This window comes from Saccoglossus kowalevskii, chromosome 21, assembly GCF_978046115.1.
Source record: "Saccoglossus kowalevskii chromosome 21, keSacKowa6.1, whole genome shotgun sequence".
NCBI classification, from domain to species: Eukaryota; Metazoa; Hemichordata; class Enteropneusta; family Harrimaniidae; genus Saccoglossus; species Saccoglossus kowalevskii.
Window position 1 is genome coordinate 23,844,898 of NC_140661.1, and position 22,275 is coordinate 23,867,172.

Below are 22,275 nucleotides of genomic sequence, written 5' to 3' on the forward strand. Positions count from 1 at the left end.
CGCTCGCCGTGCTAAGACTGTACTGACGTATAGTGCACTTTGCCATGGAAACCACATTCCTGTTTCGAACTACATGAGAGAGTTGTGTGCAATCTCTTTACCCAATGGCATCTCGATGCTCTAGCCTGGGGAGCCCGAACACAAGGTCCAAACGTTGCAAACGTCGGGGTCTGTTGCACACACGCACCCAGGGTAAGGATCGATCACAGTCAGCTGGCATCAGTGTCGTTGGGTGTATATGATAGAGGGAAGTTGTGCAACCAAATTTGCCGAGTTCGCAGTTTTTCGCCGATAAAAAAATAACTAAGGCAAAAACTCACGGTTTTTCAGCATTTTTGTAATAAAGACATTATTTTCTATCAATAATCCGCTCAAAACAGGAACATTTCTACTAATTATTGTGTTTTTTTCGAAGTTTTTCGAAAAACCTACGATTAGGCTGCGATAGTTTGTAAGTAATCCTGAACAACCAAATTTATATATGTTACACACGTAGGGCTAATATTGTTACACTGTTCAGGGGAGTCTCAACCATCAAACCAACAACCATCCCAAAGTACCATTTTCTGAGACTTTTTGGTTTTTGTTTTCACCGCTTTGTCCGCCCCGAGGATACAGAACAATAAAAAAAACATGACATCACATCACATATACATAGTAGCGCCACCTAGTGGCAATATGAAGACATTTATATTGTTTGTGAAAGAAGCAGGTAAGGACGGTGCCAGTGTGCATAAATAGGCTTTATTCAAAGCGATATGCTAATTGAAACATCGTGGTGTTAATATCACCCTCGTCGTTCGGCGCACTAACTTATTGCAGCGACGTCATCTAGGAATAACCGTGACGGCAGTGAACAGTGCGCAGCCTGAATAGTGGGAGTGGACAGACGTGGAGAAATCGCCGGTATTTACAAGTACGTACGCTTTTACATATTTTTTATCTACGTTCTTGTTTAAATGTTTCTAAAATGCAACCAAGAACATATGGAACTACTAGTATCTGCGTAAATCAAGCATACTTCGTGTGCAATAGTGGATTTATGTCCGGTTGCATTTGTCAGTGGGCCAACGTAATAAACCTGAATACATTGCACTCCATCTCGCTCCAGTGATTCTGATACTGCATATTAATAATCAACTAACATGGCGTGTAACAAAACTAAAACGTAGTATTTAGATTTTTTTTTTTAATTCTGACATTTTTTTTGAGAACCAACAACGAGTTTTTGTGTCACACGGGGAATGAGTGTAAATCGCCGGTGTTAGCCGCAATGTACACAGTGTGCTGATAGTAATCGACTTGACATTTTGACGGTAGTAGCAGAGTCCACTGAAACGAGGATGCGTAAGATTAGGCACGGATTAGGCATCGCTTTATAAGTGCCTTACAGGGTAGCTTTTCTGTCATGACATATTTCAATTTGATATTATTTTAGATGGGTTGTAACTGAGAAGAAAGTATTTTCGTTTTAGTTCATGGTAAAAATATATAAATTTTTAATATGTTATTTATTTTTTTCTCAGTCGATTATCATATTATATATTTGTTATATGTGCAGATTTCGCAAATAAGTGATCAGTCAATTCCTTCTTAATCAGATACCTGTATGGATATGTGTTGATGAATATGATATATTAATGTAGCTATTAGTGTACAATGTGTTGTATTCATGGTGACTACTTTGTAAAATGCGTATACTATACCCGTATATTGTCCCCACAATGTGGTAGAAACTATGCCATCTGTTTTAAACCGCAGAAACATGGCGCATATTTAACTAGCGACAACAAAATCAATTTTCAGCTGTTTAGTTGTGTTCATTGACATATTTATGTTACCCAGTAGCACGTGAGGTAATATTCTGTGCCAACAATCTGACGTCATTGTTGTGGTTCATTTATGCACTTAATTTTGATAACTGGAATACGATATTATCATTAGTTTAGTTTTGTATAATAATGTATTCATTGCTAAACAAATGTGTTAACCCGGACTGTGCGTCTGGGTCGATAGGCGAGTGTGTTTCGTGCTTGGAGTAGACTATATATTTTCGTGAATTCATATACGGTAATCCGTATGCAAACTCGGCGACATCCTAGCCTAACCATGGACCACAGTGGCTTCTGCCTTGACTAAGCATTCTTGATCAGATCAATCATGTGTCATGCAATAGGATGTGGAGTACTTTTTTTTTATTGCCGAGGATTATGAAACCACCAATAAAAAGCACCATGTCGACGGCGTTCGTCGCAATCTGGACGTCGGTTTCAGAGACGAGTGATAATTGGTTATTATAGTAACGAATTATCCCCTGCCCGCTTATTTACAATCCCGAGCTGAGGGTGTTTCCGCATATTTTGTGATTCGTGCGGAATAAGGCTGTAATTATCAGGTCAATCGAATTAACTTGGTAGATTAGGAATTGATGTATCTGTATAGACTAGAATATTTGCTATCTTTATTCACTATACCGTGTCTATAAACAGAACTGAGCACGGTGACAGCAATTAATAAAAGACCTAAAAATAAACCCGGGTTATTATTTGCATGTCAGTTGAGTGCTGTACTTTGTAAATATTTCGAGGTGTATACGATGAAATTGCATTTCACGACGTATATGTTTCATTTCATATTACACACACGAATACACACAATTAAATTATTAACAGTTTATAGATATTATGTTAATTACCCGGGGTGTATATCATAGAAAGATTGCTCAGCTGGTTTATTATTATCTCGAAGAGATCTCGCGGGATCTGACAAGAGTTAAGGGTCACGATGCTTTGTTCTGATGGCAGCTGAAAAACCACAATGAAAACTATTTGCCGAAGGGTTTGACGCGCGTAATATTCTGTCAGCAACTCGCAGGCTCGTTCGAAAATTGGTGATGCACACGGTCACCGTTTCGTGTGTAAAGGCAAATAAGCGAAGCGAATGCATTAAAAAATCCCTGCCATACAGTAGTGTAGTATATTTATATTTGAAAGACGATTTTAGTGATTCTCGCACGACTTGCTGCGAACGAGACAGTTAATTGTATGATGTACTCTGAAAAACATACCACGTGCGGTCATGCTACGAGGGAACAAAAAATATTAATTTCATATAAAACAACAACATCTAAGTGATTCGCTTTTAGTTTGTTTGTCGCTCAATACATTTTGAACGGCGACGATCGACGATGGAAGCAGATGGTGTGACTTCCGAATGCCTAGTTCCACCAAATGGAAACACAGTATTACATACTGCAATGTCCATTTCAGCTCATAAGAGTTCAGCATATGAGTCTACGTTGTTCCGAGTCATGTTTGTATAACCATCCATCCGAGTGTCTGCGTTCTCAAATACATTGACAACATTTATTCATAAATAATTTAAAAGTAAATTATTTGGGATTCAGATTCTCAGCACATGTTTCAGTCAATAAATCAATGGTAGAGTACTCGTTACAGCTTCCATTAAAGACTTAGATATCACTGGACTTACTCCATGATACTTACTCGGATCAGCCGAGGCTCGTTTAACGATTAACAGTTATCACGTGCAGTGACCGGCGCCATTCGCATACATTAGTTAGTATCACGGGAAATCTAAATGCAAAATGTTCTAGCAATAGCGACAACATATATATACATGTCTTATAATGTTTGAAAAATCGAGGCGAACATTTACCACGCGTTGGTTGCCAAGGCGAGGTCATAGAATATGTCACAAACTTCACATGTCGCACTTTCTATTAATAATTCAATTAATCCATTACTAAGTATATCATAGGGATATTTCAGTAACGTGATGTAACATGCATTCAAATGTCAATGGTGGACCACACGTAAAACAGTTAAACAGCGAAGGACAATATTTTATGCTCAGTGGTTTCAGTGACGTCATCCGTGCGATATACCCATGTAATATCCACTTGGCGGCAATATGCCATGTGATATTCATTTTTATTCAGTGTCATGTGACTGAGTTTCAACCAATCATATCATCCATAACAACAATGAGATGTGATAGTAACGCTTATTCTAAACAATCACTAATAATGTCAGATGCATGGACGTTATCTCGGGAATAATCCTACATTTTCAGATTTATCAAACGAGTGAAATAATTGTCGTTTATACGAATGGAAATTACGAAACTCATTCACTTAATTATGCAGAATCTCGAATTTAAAGCGGGAGAGTCTTCACCTGCGCATGTGGCAGACAACATTAGCATGTCGCTGTTTACAAACAAGCGTCTACCCATGAGCCTTTGTTTTTTTTAGCGTGCGTTGTTTTCGTCGCTTGGGACTCAATTCCCGCGCATGCGCAGGTGACCACCCCTCCAGTTTAACATCCCGTTTACCTTGTATATCTATTTCGAAACTAAAAACTAAGTGATCGTAATTTGTATGCGCAGAGAAATTAAGGCTGGAAGAATTTAAAAGAACGTCTCAAATATAAGTGACAGACTGTACACTACACATGCGTTTTAACTGTTATCTAAAACTACCAGAATTATTTGAAATAGTATAATTCCTAAACAAAATAATTCAAGAAATATTGTGTAAAACCACCAACATATTGAGATATTGGTGTATTTTTTCATAGTCAGCCATATCAAAAGTCTATTTTGCTTGCATGGACTAATCGGACTACAGGGATTTTATGTGACAAAATACAGAGATATAGAACATTATTTCACTAGTTTATATATGGGATAACCTGCTTCAAACGCATTCTGTGTGTTTAAAGTGTTTATTATGACGAAAAAATGTTCTACAAATTCGGCAAATTTGACGTTTGCAAATGAGATGACGCGTACACAATTTCGCATAGATTCGTGTATGTGAGATGGAAACAATCTCAAAGTAATAATATTATTTGTCAAATTTGAATCACACTTTTATATCATACGCATATTAATCACATCATTTACATATAATTTACATATAAATTGTAATTTCCGAGATAAGTGTTACAGTTTGTGCACACGTCACACATTCCGATATAGAACCAGTATTCGGGTTATTTTTGTTCGGATTATTTTGTAATAATCTATTTAAATTTATAGTCAGGTGACATTTAAACCAGTATACTAGTACCTATCGTTAGAACCCAATTGTCGTTGTTTACTCCATATTAATACTCAGTATCGACGTTTAATCCAGTGGCAGCTATGGGGATGATACTCACAACAAAACTATTCGCCGAGGCAATCAAGACGAGGGGTATGTTCGTTGGTATTTCTACACTATTGCATTTAATTTGCATATTGACGCAGACTACAATTCATGGATGAGGGCTCTCGTTCGTTGAAATATCCTAAAATGCAACGTGGCGATTCAAATTTCTTGTTTGATTTGTACATACCTGATCACCACGTCGTTTCGTTATTAGCCATGTTTATATATGGTTGAAATAACCGTTTCTTGGCGAGACTATATTTTTTCAGTATACGCCATTATCTCGACATTTTTAGACTCAGCTGTGTGGGCGTTGGACTTGTTATGATACAGCTGAATATCCAATGTATGTAAAACAAATTTGAATCTCCATAAAAACGGTGGTCGACAAAGTTTCGAGCCTTCGTTAATGAAGATATCTTCACTCAAAATATCACGGGTCTCTAATATTCTGCATTAAATTCTTTGAGCACACGTGATCACAAAATTGCACGTGCACGCACCGTGTTACTTGCACTCACACTTACTTATTGCATATAAATATCTGAGTGTTTTTACCCCGATGTGTAGATGTTTTTTATCCACATTCCACAGTCTCGTAGACTGGCAGATGGACCGCGCATGCGCACAGCAAATACATACTAACACGTCGCGCTGTATGATCATTTGTTGGTTCACAGAACATTTTGGCCCAGTGTTGAAACATTCAAAACGATTGGCAAAAAACGCAGCTTATGCCCGTTTATCTCGTATTTTGAGTTTACTAATTGTAAGCATCACACGGTACGACGAACACTATTATAATTTCACAAATACATCGATAATTTATAAGCACAGCAAACGATTGCTTACACGCGACGACTAGCCTCAATGGTTTTTGGGTCACGGCAGTGAGTTTATTTGACAACGAGCGTAAAATACGAGAATACGAGAATTTTGCTATAAGCGACGAAGCGCTTGTCGCGTGGGCTACAATATCGTTCACATACAATTTTGTTTTAATTTGTTGCATAATTGCTCGTCATTTCAAATATAATAAACAATATGGACGTTGTGACGTCACATATGCGCTTTGTCGCAAGAGGGCGTAAATTAATGGAACCTGGCATGTATTACGCAACCATTTCATGAAGAGAAACGAGATGGGGAATGTTCCAACAATGTATTCCCGAATGGCAAATTAATATTTTATGGTCGCATTTATTATACACACGTATATACATGTTATTAATAATATTTAAAGAGTTACTACTAATATTTCAAATGAGTCGCTGACAAGCGTTTCATTCGAACTGCGTCATGTTTTTTATGGGTCCCTAGCGACGTACAAAACACGCATTGTATACATTCACATTAATTACCTGACACGAAAGTGACAATGACATTAATACGGCAAACATTAAACAGCACTCTGACAAGCGGGCGGGGGTTCTCTACTTATCCCGTATCTATTTTATCATCCAATCGGTCCAGAGCATATAGTGCATGTATTACCGGCACCATTGTCACTTTTCTCTATACCGCTACAGAATACCATTTTTTTTTAGAATATTTTTCACCTGTTATTATATTTTTCTGCACAGGGGACAAGGTAGACATGACAACGAACGTGTATCCCGACGGACCCGTCAGCTTGCCGTTTATAGGCAATAAGTTGCAGCTTGGAAAGGATCCACATCGAAAGCTACGTGAAATGAGTAAGAAATACGGTGAGTGACAAAGACAACAATAACAACAACGACCACGATACGAAGAAGTCATCACACAAAATGTGTTTTCTAATTTGGAGTTTGCTGGCAGAAATATCGGGTGTGAATTATAGAGCGTTATCAATGAATGACACACGTAAAACAGGTTGACGTGTGTCAAGCATGTATTAAAGCGGCAGGGTCGTCACCTGTGCACGCACTGGAATTGAGTCTCAAGCGACGATAACAACTCACACTAAACAAGCAAAGGCTCATGGGTAGACGCTTGCTTATAAACAATGACACGCTATGGCCATCTGACGCATGCGCAGGTGACGACTCCCCCGCTTTAAGACAGTTCGAGCCAAAATCGAACGAATGCACTGCTGAAAACGTTACTACACATATAAGCAATGCATTGTGAGAGATAACCGTCATCGTATATAATGGAAACTAATTTCTCCCTGGAAACTTACTAAATTATATGTCATTTTTTTTGAAATGATTCAATAATGTCAGATCACTAATAATACACGACTTGTTCATGCAATGCCGAGAACAATTTTGAGATACGAATAAATATTCTCATCATTTTCGGTATTCTGATGCTATGAACTCATATGTACATGATATATAATCTTTAATTAGGCTCGAATCTCCTTAAAAATCCCAATTCCATAATGACGTAGGTAAGGCGAGGTCGGTGTAAGTATGATAATATCTGTATAATTATAATGCATTAGGCAAGCGAGGCTTTCACTCAAATAGAATCACAAATATTGCTGTAGCATTAGCCGAGTCTTCAGTGCAATACAGCTGAAATGCAGTAGATCACGTACTATTATCTAATACATCAATTTCACTAATGGAACTCCCAGCTCCCATGGCCCTGCAGGAAGTTATAATAGTGCCTAATATACGGGCTGTACGACAAAATAAAATATGAAATAAGAACAACGATGCATGTAAATATACTACTCAAATTATATTATATAATCATTAACCGTTTCCAGGTATACTTTTAATGTTGTTGTCATATTAATGTGGTTAATAATGTATAATGTAAATATAATGCGTAATATTTATGAAAATATGGTTCGACGTGTATGCAATATTTGCTGTGCTTGTGACAATTTTATGCAGTATTGTTATACGATACTATATAATCGGTAAATTTCGAGCTTAGATGAGAGAAAAAAAATAACAATATTTAGACATATCGCGTTCGAATTTCGTGTAAAAAGGTGATCTTTACATGCGTTGCCCTTTAATCAATACTGTCAAAGGTTATGATAAAATTCAACAATGATTACTGGGTTCAAGGTTCAAGGTTCAACCTTTACACGTGACTACACAGGTTGATGCGGACTTTGTTGATATTTTTGGTTCAACCTTTAGTTAGGGAAAAGTGAATTACAATTGGAATACATATGCACAATTAGTATACAAAATAATGTGAATCAAAATTACTCCTGAAAAAAAAAAAACAGCACGAGAAAAACGATACGTTCCCATACCGGGCAGCGAAATGTCCAATGTATTCTGAATAATACGTTCAGCGGAACAATAATTTCTGTGTGTACAAAGGTTCATGCAATGACACCAGCATGACTGTATCATGTTCTACCAATCAAGTATTCTCTTGCATTCACAGTGGTGTGACGTCACTTTATAACGCGTTTTCTCTACCCGCATTTTTTTGCACGAGAAAATTATTTAACGTCGCACGACCTTTGAATTGAATTGGGAAGTGCAACGCATGCTTATTTCAACCGTGAAATGAACTGGAATAGAAGTTGATATAGTTTACCGATTTAAAGAACTATTATCGTTGCAATGCGGTCAATAACTATTGTACATTTCATTTCCGTAGTTGTCGATCTGATCGTTCTTGTTCGTCCCATAGAGGGAGTATATTTACACATCGACACGCAATGAACTTTACCATTCACTATTGCGAATAAAGTACACGTGTTCACGTGATGTAAAATATATATAGGTCACCACCGTGTTACAAGAGAAGGGCGTTGTCAAGCACAGGGCGGGGCGCTGCTACCCATGGGAGGGGGAGGGGCATTACCACTGTCACACATGGGATGGAGCAGTGCCGATATCAGAGGGACGCCAAGGAGAGGGCGTGGCAAGTAGGGGATGAGGCACTTGCGACCGCGAGAGAATGCTCGTTTACACATGTGAGGAGCATCTTACTATGCTTCGAAGTGTCCACCCTACGTTTGACACTGTTAAGAAAAAGATGTGACACTGTCACCACTGTCGCCAGTAAGAAGGTATCATGCCAAGCTTGGGTGGGCGCTGTCACGCATGGGAGGGCACTGTTAACACTCACTCACTGCCTCTTCAGGGGAAGTCAAGTATGCCTCCTATGGAAGGGGCAATGTTATCCACGGGAGGGGTATACTCAGCATGCGGGAAACTCCCAAACATAGTGAGGGGCACTGTCTCCCTTCTAAGGAGCACTCTCAATCATGGAGGTGTACGTATTCTCAGTACACTCAAGCATGGTGGGTGCGGATGAATACATAATACTTCAAAACTTCAGCTGTTTTCCGTTTGAACAACAACAGGGACCGCAACATACCATTAAACATACCGTTGAATTGATTGTGGAACAATCTCAGTATTTGACGGAAGTAATAATTTCCATTCCGGAAGAAAATATAAATTGCTGATGTTTCCATTATTTCTTGTGAACAGGCAAAATTGTAAGTGTGAAGTTCGGAGATAAAGAGGCCGTGGTGCTGAATTCCATGGAACTCCTACGGGAAGCCATGGTGCAGAAGGGACAGGATTTCAATGGTCGACCCCCACTCAGGTTGTACGAGGAGCTGGCATCAAAAAGCAACAAAGGGTTACGATTAGCGGAGGAGCCGTACTGGAGGGTCAGTCGTAAAATCGCCGATTTAGCTCTGAAAATAGTAGGCCACGAGAAATGGGAAAAAATAATTGAAGATGAAGCAAAGACACTTATAGGTAATCAAATATGTTTTGTGTGTTAAGATTGCCGTGTGACAACTAGTCCAGTGGATTTAGGGTTTGACCCGGAATAAAATAGTACATTAGCGAATTTTGTTTCAAACGTTAGCTAAGGTCATTGAGAATGACCAAAAAAAAAAAAAAAACCCAAGACCTACACTGTTGGGCAATTTTTTGTAGAGCATGTTGAAGTTTTATTGGTTTTTAGCACTGATTTTACCTACCGCAGATATCCAACCATGCAATAACTTCTAATTACCATTGAAATGTATTAATGTATAGCAACAATATTTTAAAAAACAAATGAAATAATGTGTAGGCTGTAAGTAATATTAATTACAAAATATAAATGTAAGAAATATCTAAAATGTACGAAAAACACTAACCCTTACATCTACCTGTGTAAAAAAAATTGCCCATGTTATCAGTTCTTGGTTTTTTTTTTGGGTAAATCTACAACCAATTCCCTATTTTTTGATACCAAACTTGTTAATGTACTATATTTACTTCCCGGTTCGGCCTGTTTCAGGGCTAAATCCACTGGTCTAAACGCGGTTGTTTACGTTGTCTCCGCCGATCAACTGGAACCAATAAATTGTTTTGACCGTCGCCAGAGGGCGTGCTTTTGGTTGCTGCCATGCAGCCTGGAGGTTATAATAGGCTATTAAACTAACTAAGCCTTGTGATTTATTTGAAATGGAAAGATTTCCACATTAAACTGTATGGCGTAATATTTACAATCGTTTTCACTAAACATTGGACAATCAGATTGTGGTAAATGTTGATACATCAGAGCAAGTACCTAATGAAATTGCCACTGATTTTATCACTACTAATCAAAACATCATTACTGTAGCCTAAACATGTTTCATACAATGTATAACTGTCTGTACTCAACTCATTTACATAAAATGTTACGTTTGTGTGTGTCCCAGTAGTGTGTCCAGACACCCAGAGCATATAACGCGGGAAAGTCGGGAGTACATGTAATTTGTTGACAAAATGCAGTCTCATAATTCGACACACAATTTAGTGTACGACAGAAAATTGTTGAACTTTACTTAAATTGGCTGTCGTGTAGTCAATTTGCACAACAAACTAGGGTGTCAAAAAGTACTGCGAATAATATATGCACTAAACTTATTACTAGCGGTGATGTTTCAGCTGGGAAGCACGGACGAAAACATGGTAACAGAACATGCTTGACTGGCAATATTTTACAGCATATTGAATTTTATAAACGGCGACAGCCTAGTATTTATCGGCGTGAAATTCGGTCAAAGTTACGCCAAGATAATGTGTGCCACGATGTCCCCAGTTCATCCACGGTTTACTCGTTCACCACCTAAACATGACGAGGAAAAAGTTAAAACCTATAATTCAAGGCCGTAGGAACCGTACTGGCCATACCGGCTATGGCCGGACCACTTCTGCACGCCCCCTAGCAGACGTGGTCCTTAGGCCCACGTCAACATACGCCTCGGACCTACGGCCTTCGATGGATGGCCGGACCAAATACTAGTATTTTTTGCTTCCTACGACCTTGTAATTGCTGCAAAGTCAACGACTGACATTAACGAACAACGAATGCTTGAATTTATCGATAACATTTCTGATTTTAGACCAGAACAGCTGCACTGGTTTGACGAGGCGTCTGTCATTCGTACTTAGTCTACTGGAAACCGGCGTTACGGGCATACAGAAATTGGTACACCGACGACAGAAATACAGCGGTTTGCGTCTAATATTAATTACACAATAAACCTGCTTACAAGTATATTTGGTGTCGAACAATCTGATATCATTGTTGGACCTTCCAATGCGATAGAAATGATGAACTTTTTCTTTGAAGCAGTCAATGTAGAAGACCTCGTTGGAAATCGTTGTTTGGCACCGGGATATTGTGTAATCAAGGATAATTGTGGTTTTCATCCCGCCAGGATTGTCGAACCTAATTTGAAACATTTATTACAACAGCAAGGAGTGCACCTAATTTTTCAACCACCATACAGTCCCCAGTATAATCTGTGAACAATGTTTTCGGTCTATAAAATCGTATTTGGGGGGAAACCAGGAATTTTCCTATAGATTTACTGAGTTTGCTACAGCAGACGCCATTGGTCACATCACACCCGGGGCATGTCAAATTTTTGATAGAGAAAGTGTGATTTGCTTTCCGCCAAAAATAGGTCAATACGAACTGAAATGGAAGGCAACTTGTACCAGTATTAAAACAATATATGTTCACTTGTATTTCCTTGATGATTTGCAGACGAATAGCCTGCATTCGCCTTAAAAAAAGCAATCTGTTCGCATAGACAGTCAACAAAATTTTGATATGACATGCACATAAACTCGTTTTCTGTAACATAGATGGGAACAATTCTGTCCTCCGTGTAATAAGTAAAATGTAGCTTGAAAAGATATTCAGCCATTGTCAAAATAGCATTGTAAATCAGCAATGCTGGTCAGAATTCACACTGTTCACGCTAAAAAAACGAAATGTCTTGCGCAAACAATAAAAGAGAAAATGGCGCCTTGGACTCAGACAGGTATACATTGTATCAAAAATGTTTATGCTACAGTTATAATGTTTTGATTAGTGGTGATAAAATCAGTGGCAATTTCATTAGGTACTTGCTCTGATGTATCAACATTTACCACAATCTGATTGTCCAATGTTTAGTGAAAACGATTGTAAATGAAAATATAGTTATGAACTGTTGTAGCAACTATAGAATAATCGCAGAAAACATGCCATCAAGGCTGAACAAAAAAAACAACTTCCTTGCGCGATTCGCGATGTTAGGCGTATACCAACAGAGTGCGCTCGCAATTTTCATGAAAATTCAGTCGAACATAAAATGCTTAATTAATTGAATTTCATTTATTTGAAAACTTTTCTCTTTGAAAGTGACTATTTATTTATTTCGCGATTGGCATTAATGTTAACCAAAAGAAACACATATCATTTTACTTGTCAATTTACATGGGATTATCTCTAATTCTGAAATAATAGAAGTGACAAGTACTTCATGGGGATTAGCTTATAGTTTAATAGGATCACATTATAATATAAAAAGGAATATTTTTGGGATTATTTCAAATTTAGAGCTGTCTCTGTAATTGATTTTCCTGAAGTTTGAGTATTTCTAAACAATTGTGCATGATAGAGCACTTAGATGAAACGCAATATGGTACGACTTGGCATCAAAGGACACTGAATAGTATTCGTCCGATATGGGTCAAGACTTTTAGGACTCACGATCAAAGTCCAAAATCTTAGCATACGTGTATGAATTTTTGCAATAAAACTCCAAGGGAAAATAGCAATTCTTTCAAACTATACAGAAACTATACTATACCCATATGACCTGCAAAGCCTAGTTATATTTTAATGAAATAGTTTACCTTTAAGGTCATAAGATCAACTAAAACACGACCCCTGTTATAACTACGTAATCCAGACTGCTGAGAGTCCCTCTGGCCCATTCTTTTCTGCCTCTATGATTTATTCAATTGCATGAGTGGAATGCCCAAGGCATTTCGGAGAACCGTCTATAGTCTGATTTTGAAAAGATCTGGTGGCATTTCTTCCAAGTACTGTTTAACCAAAACACATTTACGATTCGAAATAGATATATATATACATACATTTTTTAAAACTTTTCTCTTAGTTTTGAATCAACTTTCGCAGAAATAGTGGTATTTAATTATTTAGATAAATGCACTAACATCATATATAACCTTTCTCAGCGACCTTGAAGGACGTGGAAGAGCGTCGTTTTGATCCAGCTCCAGATATCGACTTTGCCGTCACCAATGTTATGTGCACGGCACTGTTCAGTACGCGTTATAAACGAGACGACAAGGAATTCCTGATGCTTTATCAGAATCAACGCGTAATAAACGAAAATATATGGAAGAATTCCCCTCAAGGTACGTGATGTGTCAATGAGTAAAGTAAACATTGATTATAGATAATACACTTAAAGGTTAAAGGTTTCTTTATTTTACATTTTTCGCGCCATTTTTAATACTGAGGAAAATTAACACATTTTTATGAAAAATGAACAAAAATCCATTTAGAGATATGTGCATATTATTAGCATAAGTAAAGACAAGGAATTATGATATAAGGGTTTGCAATTAGTTTGATACGAGATGGAGATCTCACGAGAATTGGAAAGTCACGCAAATTCCGAAACAATCACAACATCACAAGTCAAGCGTACGTTTCTAGAAATACTAATACTAATGCAAATGGGTGATTTTATGAAATAACTGGTTAGTAGTGTTCACCTTGGACTATTGTGCTAGTGTCAATGCGCGTACTACGTACTTATATTTTGCGTATTTGTATTCGGGACAACCATCTCTCTCTTTTTTTACGCAATTGAACCGTTGACTGCTTTCCGTGATGCGACTGGTTAAAAATACATACTATTCAAGCTGACGTGCACATAAAACTTGTCATGTGATCTCACGAGGTCTTCATCAGGAAGTGGTACCATAAATAGATATTCAAGTTGTATGCCCATATCTTATAAATCATTTTTTAAATGACGGTGTCCGGCGCACCGCGCATGTGCGACATCTGTATTGATAATTATAGATTTTCCCACAATCCAATGCGCTCTGCTGAAGAAATCATGGGTACGAATTTCTACGTACACTAATTACCGCCGGTGACTCCTTCGACAAATTCCAATCATCTGAAAATACCTAATTAAAGCTTGGTAACGTCTCAGTTTGTACTTGTTGATCTGCGCAACAGTCAAAGTCGCCATCTGTGTTTATATGAGACCCATATCTCGCGCATGCGTAGCGCGACGACCACTGCTCTTTAACGTCATGTGATCTGATATATTACAAATGAAAAAAAAAAAAGACAACCTCACAAGTCGTGCCCATTTAACAAATTCAGATCATGTAATACACGTAAATTTGTTCGAAGTGTACACCATGATATACGACCACATACTTGACATCACAGCTGGGGACGAACATATGAGCACGTGGGGATTACCCCCAAATAATATATTTATCATTGGTTTTTGTTTGTCTAGACTACTTCTCATTCATCAAACATCTACCAGATTCGGATAAAACGACAGATTTCCGTCTGGCTGTGGCCGCGCGTGATGCCTTCTTTCATCGCAAACTCATGGAGCACAAATCTACGTTTCAGCACGACCGAATACGTGACGTCACAGATGCTCTGATAAAAGCCAGGATGGAGATGCAAGCAGAGATCCCTGATATTAACATCAGTGATGAATATCTAGAGCTTCTTATTTGGGATTTATTTGATGGCGGTACGGTACTCTTTTTTATTTTAACGCCATTTTAATTAATGTCGTTAATTTAGCAGGATTAAGACAACCACATAAATTAATAATTACGTTTACATTCTTATATGCGTGTGCGTTTTGAAAGTTGGTCCATTCCGCGCATATGTTAAGAAGATAGGATAAAAAAACGCTTTGTCGGTGACCAGGTTTCACCTAACGTCGCATGCCGTGAACGGTTTGCTGATATCATTCAACTTATTCTACTCGGCCCGGTCGGTATCATGTTGCGATTTAGCAAACTCTGCGAGACACGACAGAAACACTAGAATGGTCACCATAACAACTCAGATTATCCTATTCATTTATTCATTCATTCATACATATTAACCACTAATAACCACCTTGTATGTTTTGTACACAGCCTGTGCAACGACTTCAGCAGTGCTGAAATGGACATTGGTATACATGCTGAACTTCCCTTCCGTGCAGGAAAAAGTCCACCAAGAACTACAGGATGTGTTGGGAGATGACCCAGTATCCATTGCTGACAGAGTACGGTTACCATATCTACAGGCTTCGATTTTAGAAACCTTACGACTCTCTCCGCCGTTGCCGCTTACAGTGCCGCACAGGACCACGCTGTCCACTAAAATTGGTCAGTTTACAATACCAAAAGACACGATAATTGTTTCAAATCTGTGGGCCATGCAGCGTGACCCCGATGTATTCTTAGAAGCCGAAGTGTTCACGCCGGATCGATTTATTGATCCTGATACTAATCACCTCTTTCCGTTGAGCTCCATGAACTTTCAGCCGTTTGGTGCTGGGCCACGTCGCTGTCCAGGCGAGTCGTTCGCCATGATGCAGCTATTTTTATTCAGTGCCTTCTTGTTGCATCAGTACAACGTGGAACTACCTTCAGGCGCCGCAATGCCGGCAACTACAGGCGAACTCCAAAAAGTACTTCAGCCAGAACCGTTTCAAGTCCTTTTGCACAGTCGCTAACCCGTGTGAGCTGAGTGGGTGGACAAAGTCAGTCGCAAAATGAGTGCATAACTCAGCTGGTGCACGCGATGTTCGATACATGTACATATTATGTAAATATGACGATTTGTGATGGGTACAGTTAAGATTAGCCACTAAAGCAGCCTCCCGATGGAATAAACATGATCTTTTTATACGATTAAATATTTCGTAGAAAAAGAAATAAGAATTACTGGTATCCCAAATAAGAACTGATAACTTTGTACCAAGGTATGCGATTAATCATCACAGGGTGACTTACGACGTTGCTTGGAGACGAATTGCCATTTTCTTTCTAAAGATGTGAGAAGTAACACTCTGTGAAACAAACCAAAGTAACTTGTCATCTCGCGTCATTAGCGACGGGGGTATATTAGCACTACATATGCCTTAGGCAGTATTACACAAGCATTATGGGTACTTTACTCTATGCCTTCTAAACTACCTACGCGATCTACTCAGGTAATCTCCCTAGAAGCAGATTGTAAATCTCCTGAGATGCTACATCGCGCAATACAACAATCGAAGACGTGCTTTCAATTTTAAAGACCCGAATGTAGATATCTCACTACTACTAGAGAGAGTAGGGCAGAGCAGCATTATGAAATCTTTGTTTCACTTTCAAGGCGTTTGACGTTTGAATTGTAAAGGCGCTGTCTTTGGGATTCAAGAGGGGACTGAGTGTCCTATTGCCGGGGTGGATTTACGATCGATATAGTAACAATCTCATATTTAACCTTATATTTATTAATAGTGGGCACATAACATGACTACGTAGGTTCAGTGTTTTATGCCTATTTTCACAAGGATGAATTTTGCTTGACTATGAACTTACACAAATTGTTTTAATTAGTTTTAGTATATTTATGGCTGCAATTTTCCTATCGGCCACTGAAAAAAGTTGGGCAATTATCATTGTAGTTGGGTTCTCAATTTCATCGCAAATTCATTGAATTAAAGCGGGGGTCGTCACCTGCGCATACGGCAAACGGCCATAGCGTGTCGTTGTTTACAAACAAGCGTCTATCGTCGTCACTTGGGACTCAATTCCCGCGCATGCGCAGGTGACGGCCCCTCCGCTTTAAGTATTGGAGCCCTTCTAAGTTTACCCACTGGGTTTTCAATTTTTTAGAGACGATTTCCGAGGCGAGACCCAGATCCCTTTACCGTAACAATGTATGCCCATTAAATGTATTGATTGCATTTCTTTGTTTTACGCCCGGATGAATTGACAAAAAAATGACGTCACAGCCCGTCGGACTATTTAGTCGAAATTACTAGTAATTAGTGCTACAGTGATCGACTGCCCTCTAACTCACGGGCTTTGAACGAGAACATGACAGAAGCGCGTCGGCGATGGCGTACTAACTACTAGTATCTTATGACTGACACAGCACTTCACCTACTTGCGTTATTTTTAGTATGAATACTTGATGGTAGGTGCATATTTGTAACTACATTTGTAATGAATCGCGTGACTAAATTAGATCTGCCAACTCACTGTGTCGGTACCAGTTACACGGAGTCCCAAAATCCTCAGCACAGAAACTCAAGCACTATAATATATCCACCCACTGTTTCATTCAATTCAGTTCCATATGTATACGCGGGACAGGCATTGTAACTCCAAATAGGAGTTCGAATAACTGAAGTTGAAAATGTAATAGAATGTTCGTGATTGATAGCTTCATTTTATATCATGCTCGTTATGGCCGCCTTTATATAAATTGTGTTTCGGTGTATTTTTATTTCATTTTTAAAGTTAAAAAAAAACAAAAAAACAACAACAACAACAACAGTCAATTTAATGTAATTCATTATGAAATAAGGGGCTATGACGAATTTGATTATATCGGTCAAATATTTTCAAATAATGTGCCCTGTAACCGGTAGTGACGTAATAATAGTAATCCATCACGCTAAAAAAAATAGTGCGAAATAGATAACACCACATTCGGAATATCCACCCGCAGCCATTTTATTTACAAAGACAAGTTTAGTTTCAATTTCAATATAAATGACACTGCGATCATGGTTACATTACTTGTCACGACACAGATGACTAGGTTTATTTGTTCACAATTATTGTTTTGATGTTTAACTTTTAAAAAATCGGCTGTTTTGTTTAGAATCAAGAATTGATGATATGTGTGTATTTATGTAAGGGTGTATATAATTACTGGGGTAGTATTGAAAAATTATGTCAGAATAAATAAGATATTATTTATTTGAATAACAATATGCATGTTGTTGTTTTAGTGTTTGAATGCAGTTATTCCTTGACATGTATGTGGGGTGGGGGCGTGAGAAACTTTTAGGGTGCGCCACCAACGGCGAAACTTTGACTAATTGAAACATCGTACTTGTATATGAAGTACTAGTATACTAGTATATGAATGCGTCATAAACCATTTTAATCAGATATTTACCATGAAACTAAACACTAATGTCTGTACATACTATATATATTTCATTTGACGACAATTGAGTGTATTTTTACGTAAAAAAGTATTCAAAATATGTTTCAAAGTGGAAAATATCCGTGAGCCTTAATGCGCCTTGCAGTTCATCCACAAACTCCATCGTATCGGAATCCGATTTCACCTTTCCTACCTACTCCTGTAATTTACCATACAAGTGATTAGCGTGAATAAAAAGCAAAATAAAATCATTAATATTAATACCCCACATCGCACAAAGTTATCCGTAACTATGTTGCTATGGTAATGTAAAACATAAAACAACAAAAACATGGCATTGTGATTGACGCAGTGGTATTTGTGTATGAATGACTTCGTTATCTGGATACGAAGATAAACATAGGGTATATTCCACATAATTGATATATGAAGATGTTTCAAAGTGGAAAATACTCGCGAGCCTTATATTAACTGTAAGATCCCAACAGCAGAGTCATTATTGTAGTATAAAAACATGAGGAACCACGAACATACAAACATATGCGCCCTCCTCTAGTTAATTGTAGTGACACATCGTATCGGAATCCGATTTCACGCTTCCTACCTACTCGTGTAATTACCATACAAGTGTGAATAAAAACCTAAACAAAACAAAAAACATTAATATTAAAATTCCGACATCACACAAAATTATCCGTAACTATGTTGCCATGGCAATGTCACACATAAAACAATAAGAACATGGCCTGTGATTGACGCAGTGGTACTATTTGTACAGGATTGGACAGGAATAAACATAGAGTATATGCTTTTTGGTGAATAGAATTGATATGCAATTTACGATTTTAGTGGCAAACATCTTCATTTATTTTCTGGTCTTAGTTAGTCCGTGTGTCACATAACAATGAAGTTATAAATGCGAACTTAGCAACCAGAGTACTAATTAATTGACGGCCAAGTGCGATGTTTTCGAGTATAAAACTAAACGTTATAATTTATGTGAATTGTAATAAATATGGGTCGTAAAAGTTGTTTTGTTGTTCCTACACTCCCAGTTAACAAGCCAGTAAATCATCAACAAGAAGTTGGCACAATATGTGTGCTGTTAGAACACCCCGGCGTCTAACGGTGGACATTGTTTAATTCTCAAGCACGCAACGGTTGTTAACTCTACCCGGGATGTACGGATACATATTTGGTGTTTATGTAAGGGCAATGTATGAGCGTGGGATGAGTTGACGGGGTCTAAAAAATCATTCCAACGATGGTAGGACAGCACATATTTTGAAACTGTATCACAACATATGTAGTTTTTGCAAATCTTCTTCTATGCAAATAAATACGACACAATAGGGGGGGGGGTATTCTAAATGTCACGATAACGGCAACATATTTTTACACCAATTTTCTCAATCTTGGAAATAAAATTAGCGAGAAATAACTTGATCGCTAGTCCGTAAGTGCATTCATCACTGTCAGTCGGGGCTTTATATCAATGTAATCTTGTTTGCGGTTTTCTCATTACCCCAGGCATTCTAAACCCAGCCGCATCTTCAGCATACATTATAAACGTAAATTCAGAAATTGTGTTGTGTATTTATAAAATTATACTCGCTCTGTGACATCGTTACATGAGATTAATATTCAGACTTTCGATCCTCCATCATCTTCGTCATCGTTTTCACAACCTATCAGTGATTTATAGACTACGTCAAATATAAAAAAAAACTAAGGTAAATAAAAATACTTTTTTAAATACTAAAATAGTGCCAGATAATTGCAATAATGACCAAGTGTAATTTCGAAATTATAATATATTCCATTCATAGAGGACCACATTGTGCTATCTTTCGGAGTACATATTGCGTACCGCCTTTAAGGTTCACAGCCTGTTAACATTATTGACATTAATCTATAGTAATTTACATGATGAAATGTAACTACATTCTACGGATATTCTACAATCCAAATAAACCAATGAAAGCATCGCATTATCTCCATGTAAATTAACTCACATTGCCTTTATGTCCAATTTCGTTTCAATTCCTTGTTCATTTCAATAGCGCATTGCATTTGCATCCATCTAAATGAGATGCGCCTTTTATTTTTTTTTTCAATTTACTGGTTCATTTCGTCGATGCAGTCTGTTTTCGGAGGCCCTGTATCATTCTTTGTTGTATTTTCTTGTCATCTCGATAATCACTTATATATATTTATATTCCGATTCTTTGCGGCCAACAAATCAGTGGTTTGCCGGCCGCACTCATGGAGTAAACACACGCTTAGATTGCCATGGTTTTCTAACGTCACATATAACATTAATAACGAATTGACGGTAGCATGTCTGTAGTTAATTTCCCGCAGCTCGACAAAATGATAAATTGAAACAAGGATAAAAATAAACTGAAACATAATCTTCTAGCCTACATCGTCGCGAATATCCTGTACAATTCATAGCTCACTCGTACGTCATGGGGAATGAATGTTTTAAAACTGTGTTTTCAATAGTCGGAATGGTCACAATGGCGAAAATCACCGGCAGGTAATCGCTTAGACAAACATTGGTATGGCATATGCACTACCGTATTCGTCTACTCGTACATGTATATCTAAACTTTCAGAAAATATATACGTTGACGGTTGTTATAGAAACATGCGCAGTAACTTTTAAAGAATGTCTGATATCACAGATAAATTTTTAACTCGTTTTTCTCTTATTACTATCTCAAAAAAATTCGAGTAGATAAGACATAGTCACCGACTCAGGCAATGCCGTATCGTGACCCAGTTTCTGTACTCCCTTTTACTGTTTTATGAAGATGTTTTAGTAACACGATTCTTCTACTATTTGTATTCATTTAGATGTAATATTCATCAACTTATCAAATAGCATGATGCATATATATTGAACAAATCATAGCTTCGTCGATTATAGATTCCGCGAATAAATTATTCACTTAGATTCTCAGAACTATGACCCTGAATAGGGAGAATACGATCTGTTTTATTAGAGGACTTTTTGTCACTTATTTGAATATATAATCATTTTAGTATATGAACTTGGGAAAGCATTATTATACTTGACGCAACACTAACGGGCACGATTTGGTTGCCACCGGCGAGCCATAGCGGGTGTTTCTTGTTAGGTATTGAATTTATTCTCCGATTCTTGCCCGAGTGATTTCAACTGATTTATCCATCCACTTGCCAGCATAACTAGTTTTGTGTTACACAACGTATGTGTGTCTTGTTCACCACTGTCAAAAGTCGACACCAGATGTGCTCATTACTGTATTGCTCACATAGTAATAATATATTGACCAGACTCCTATCACCAATCACTCCAATCAGCGCTTCATGTAGTTCACCGTTCGAAACTCAAACCTGTACCGGAACATTATTAAAAGAGCACTGTTTCTAAAACTAGTAAAACATGTCATATCTATAGTCCATGTAATGTTGTGAACTAATCCAAATTATTTTTCATAATCAGAAACATAAATTTGCATCTGGGTTTGTGTGACGTTTATTTCATTCAGTAGTGTACACGCTGTTTTGGGGCTGATTAATATAAGACATCGGTCGACAGGCCGATTTATGGTCATACTGAGTTTGCGCGATGATTGATGGTTTAATGCTTGTTTGTGTATTCGTTAATTCGACGTGGATATTTTGCAGTT

At 37.8% G+C, this 22,275-nt stretch overlaps 1 protein-coding gene across 2 annotated transcripts; it reads left to right on the forward strand.

Moving 5' to 3' along the window:
• The first annotated feature begins 802 nt into the window (after positions 1 to 802).
• On the forward strand, positions 803 to 18,414 carry LOC100366779 (steroid 17-alpha-hydroxylase/17,20 lyase-like). 2 transcript variants are annotated; one of them, XM_078013874.2, is made up of 7 exons: positions 803 to 916; positions 5,162 to 5,221; positions 6,760 to 6,885; positions 9,580 to 9,855; positions 13,615 to 13,797; positions 14,928 to 15,176; positions 15,574 to 18,414. In XM_078013874.2, coding segments are annotated over exons 1-7 (1,479 nt in total). In that variant the 5' UTR covers positions 803 to 915; the 3' UTR covers positions 16,158 to 18,414. The 2 variants fall into 2 exon arrangements, with proteins under 2 accessions (XP_077870000.2, XP_085351125.1); XM_085494999.1 differs by lacking the exon at positions 5,162 to 5,221.
• The last annotated feature ends 3,861 nt before the right edge of the window (positions 18,415 to 22,275 follow it).

Excerpts from the sequence above, each read along its gene's own strand:
- LOC100366779 (XM_078013874.2), top strand. Across the intron at positions 5,222-6,759 it reads CGAGGCAATCAAGACGAGGG|GGGACAAGGTAGACATGACA; the intron begins GTATGTTCGTTG and ends TTTTCTGCACAG. Across the intron at positions 15,177-15,573 it reads TTGGGATTTATTTGATGGCG|CCTGTGCAACGACTTCAGCA; the intron begins GTACGGTACTCT and ends TTTTGTACACAG.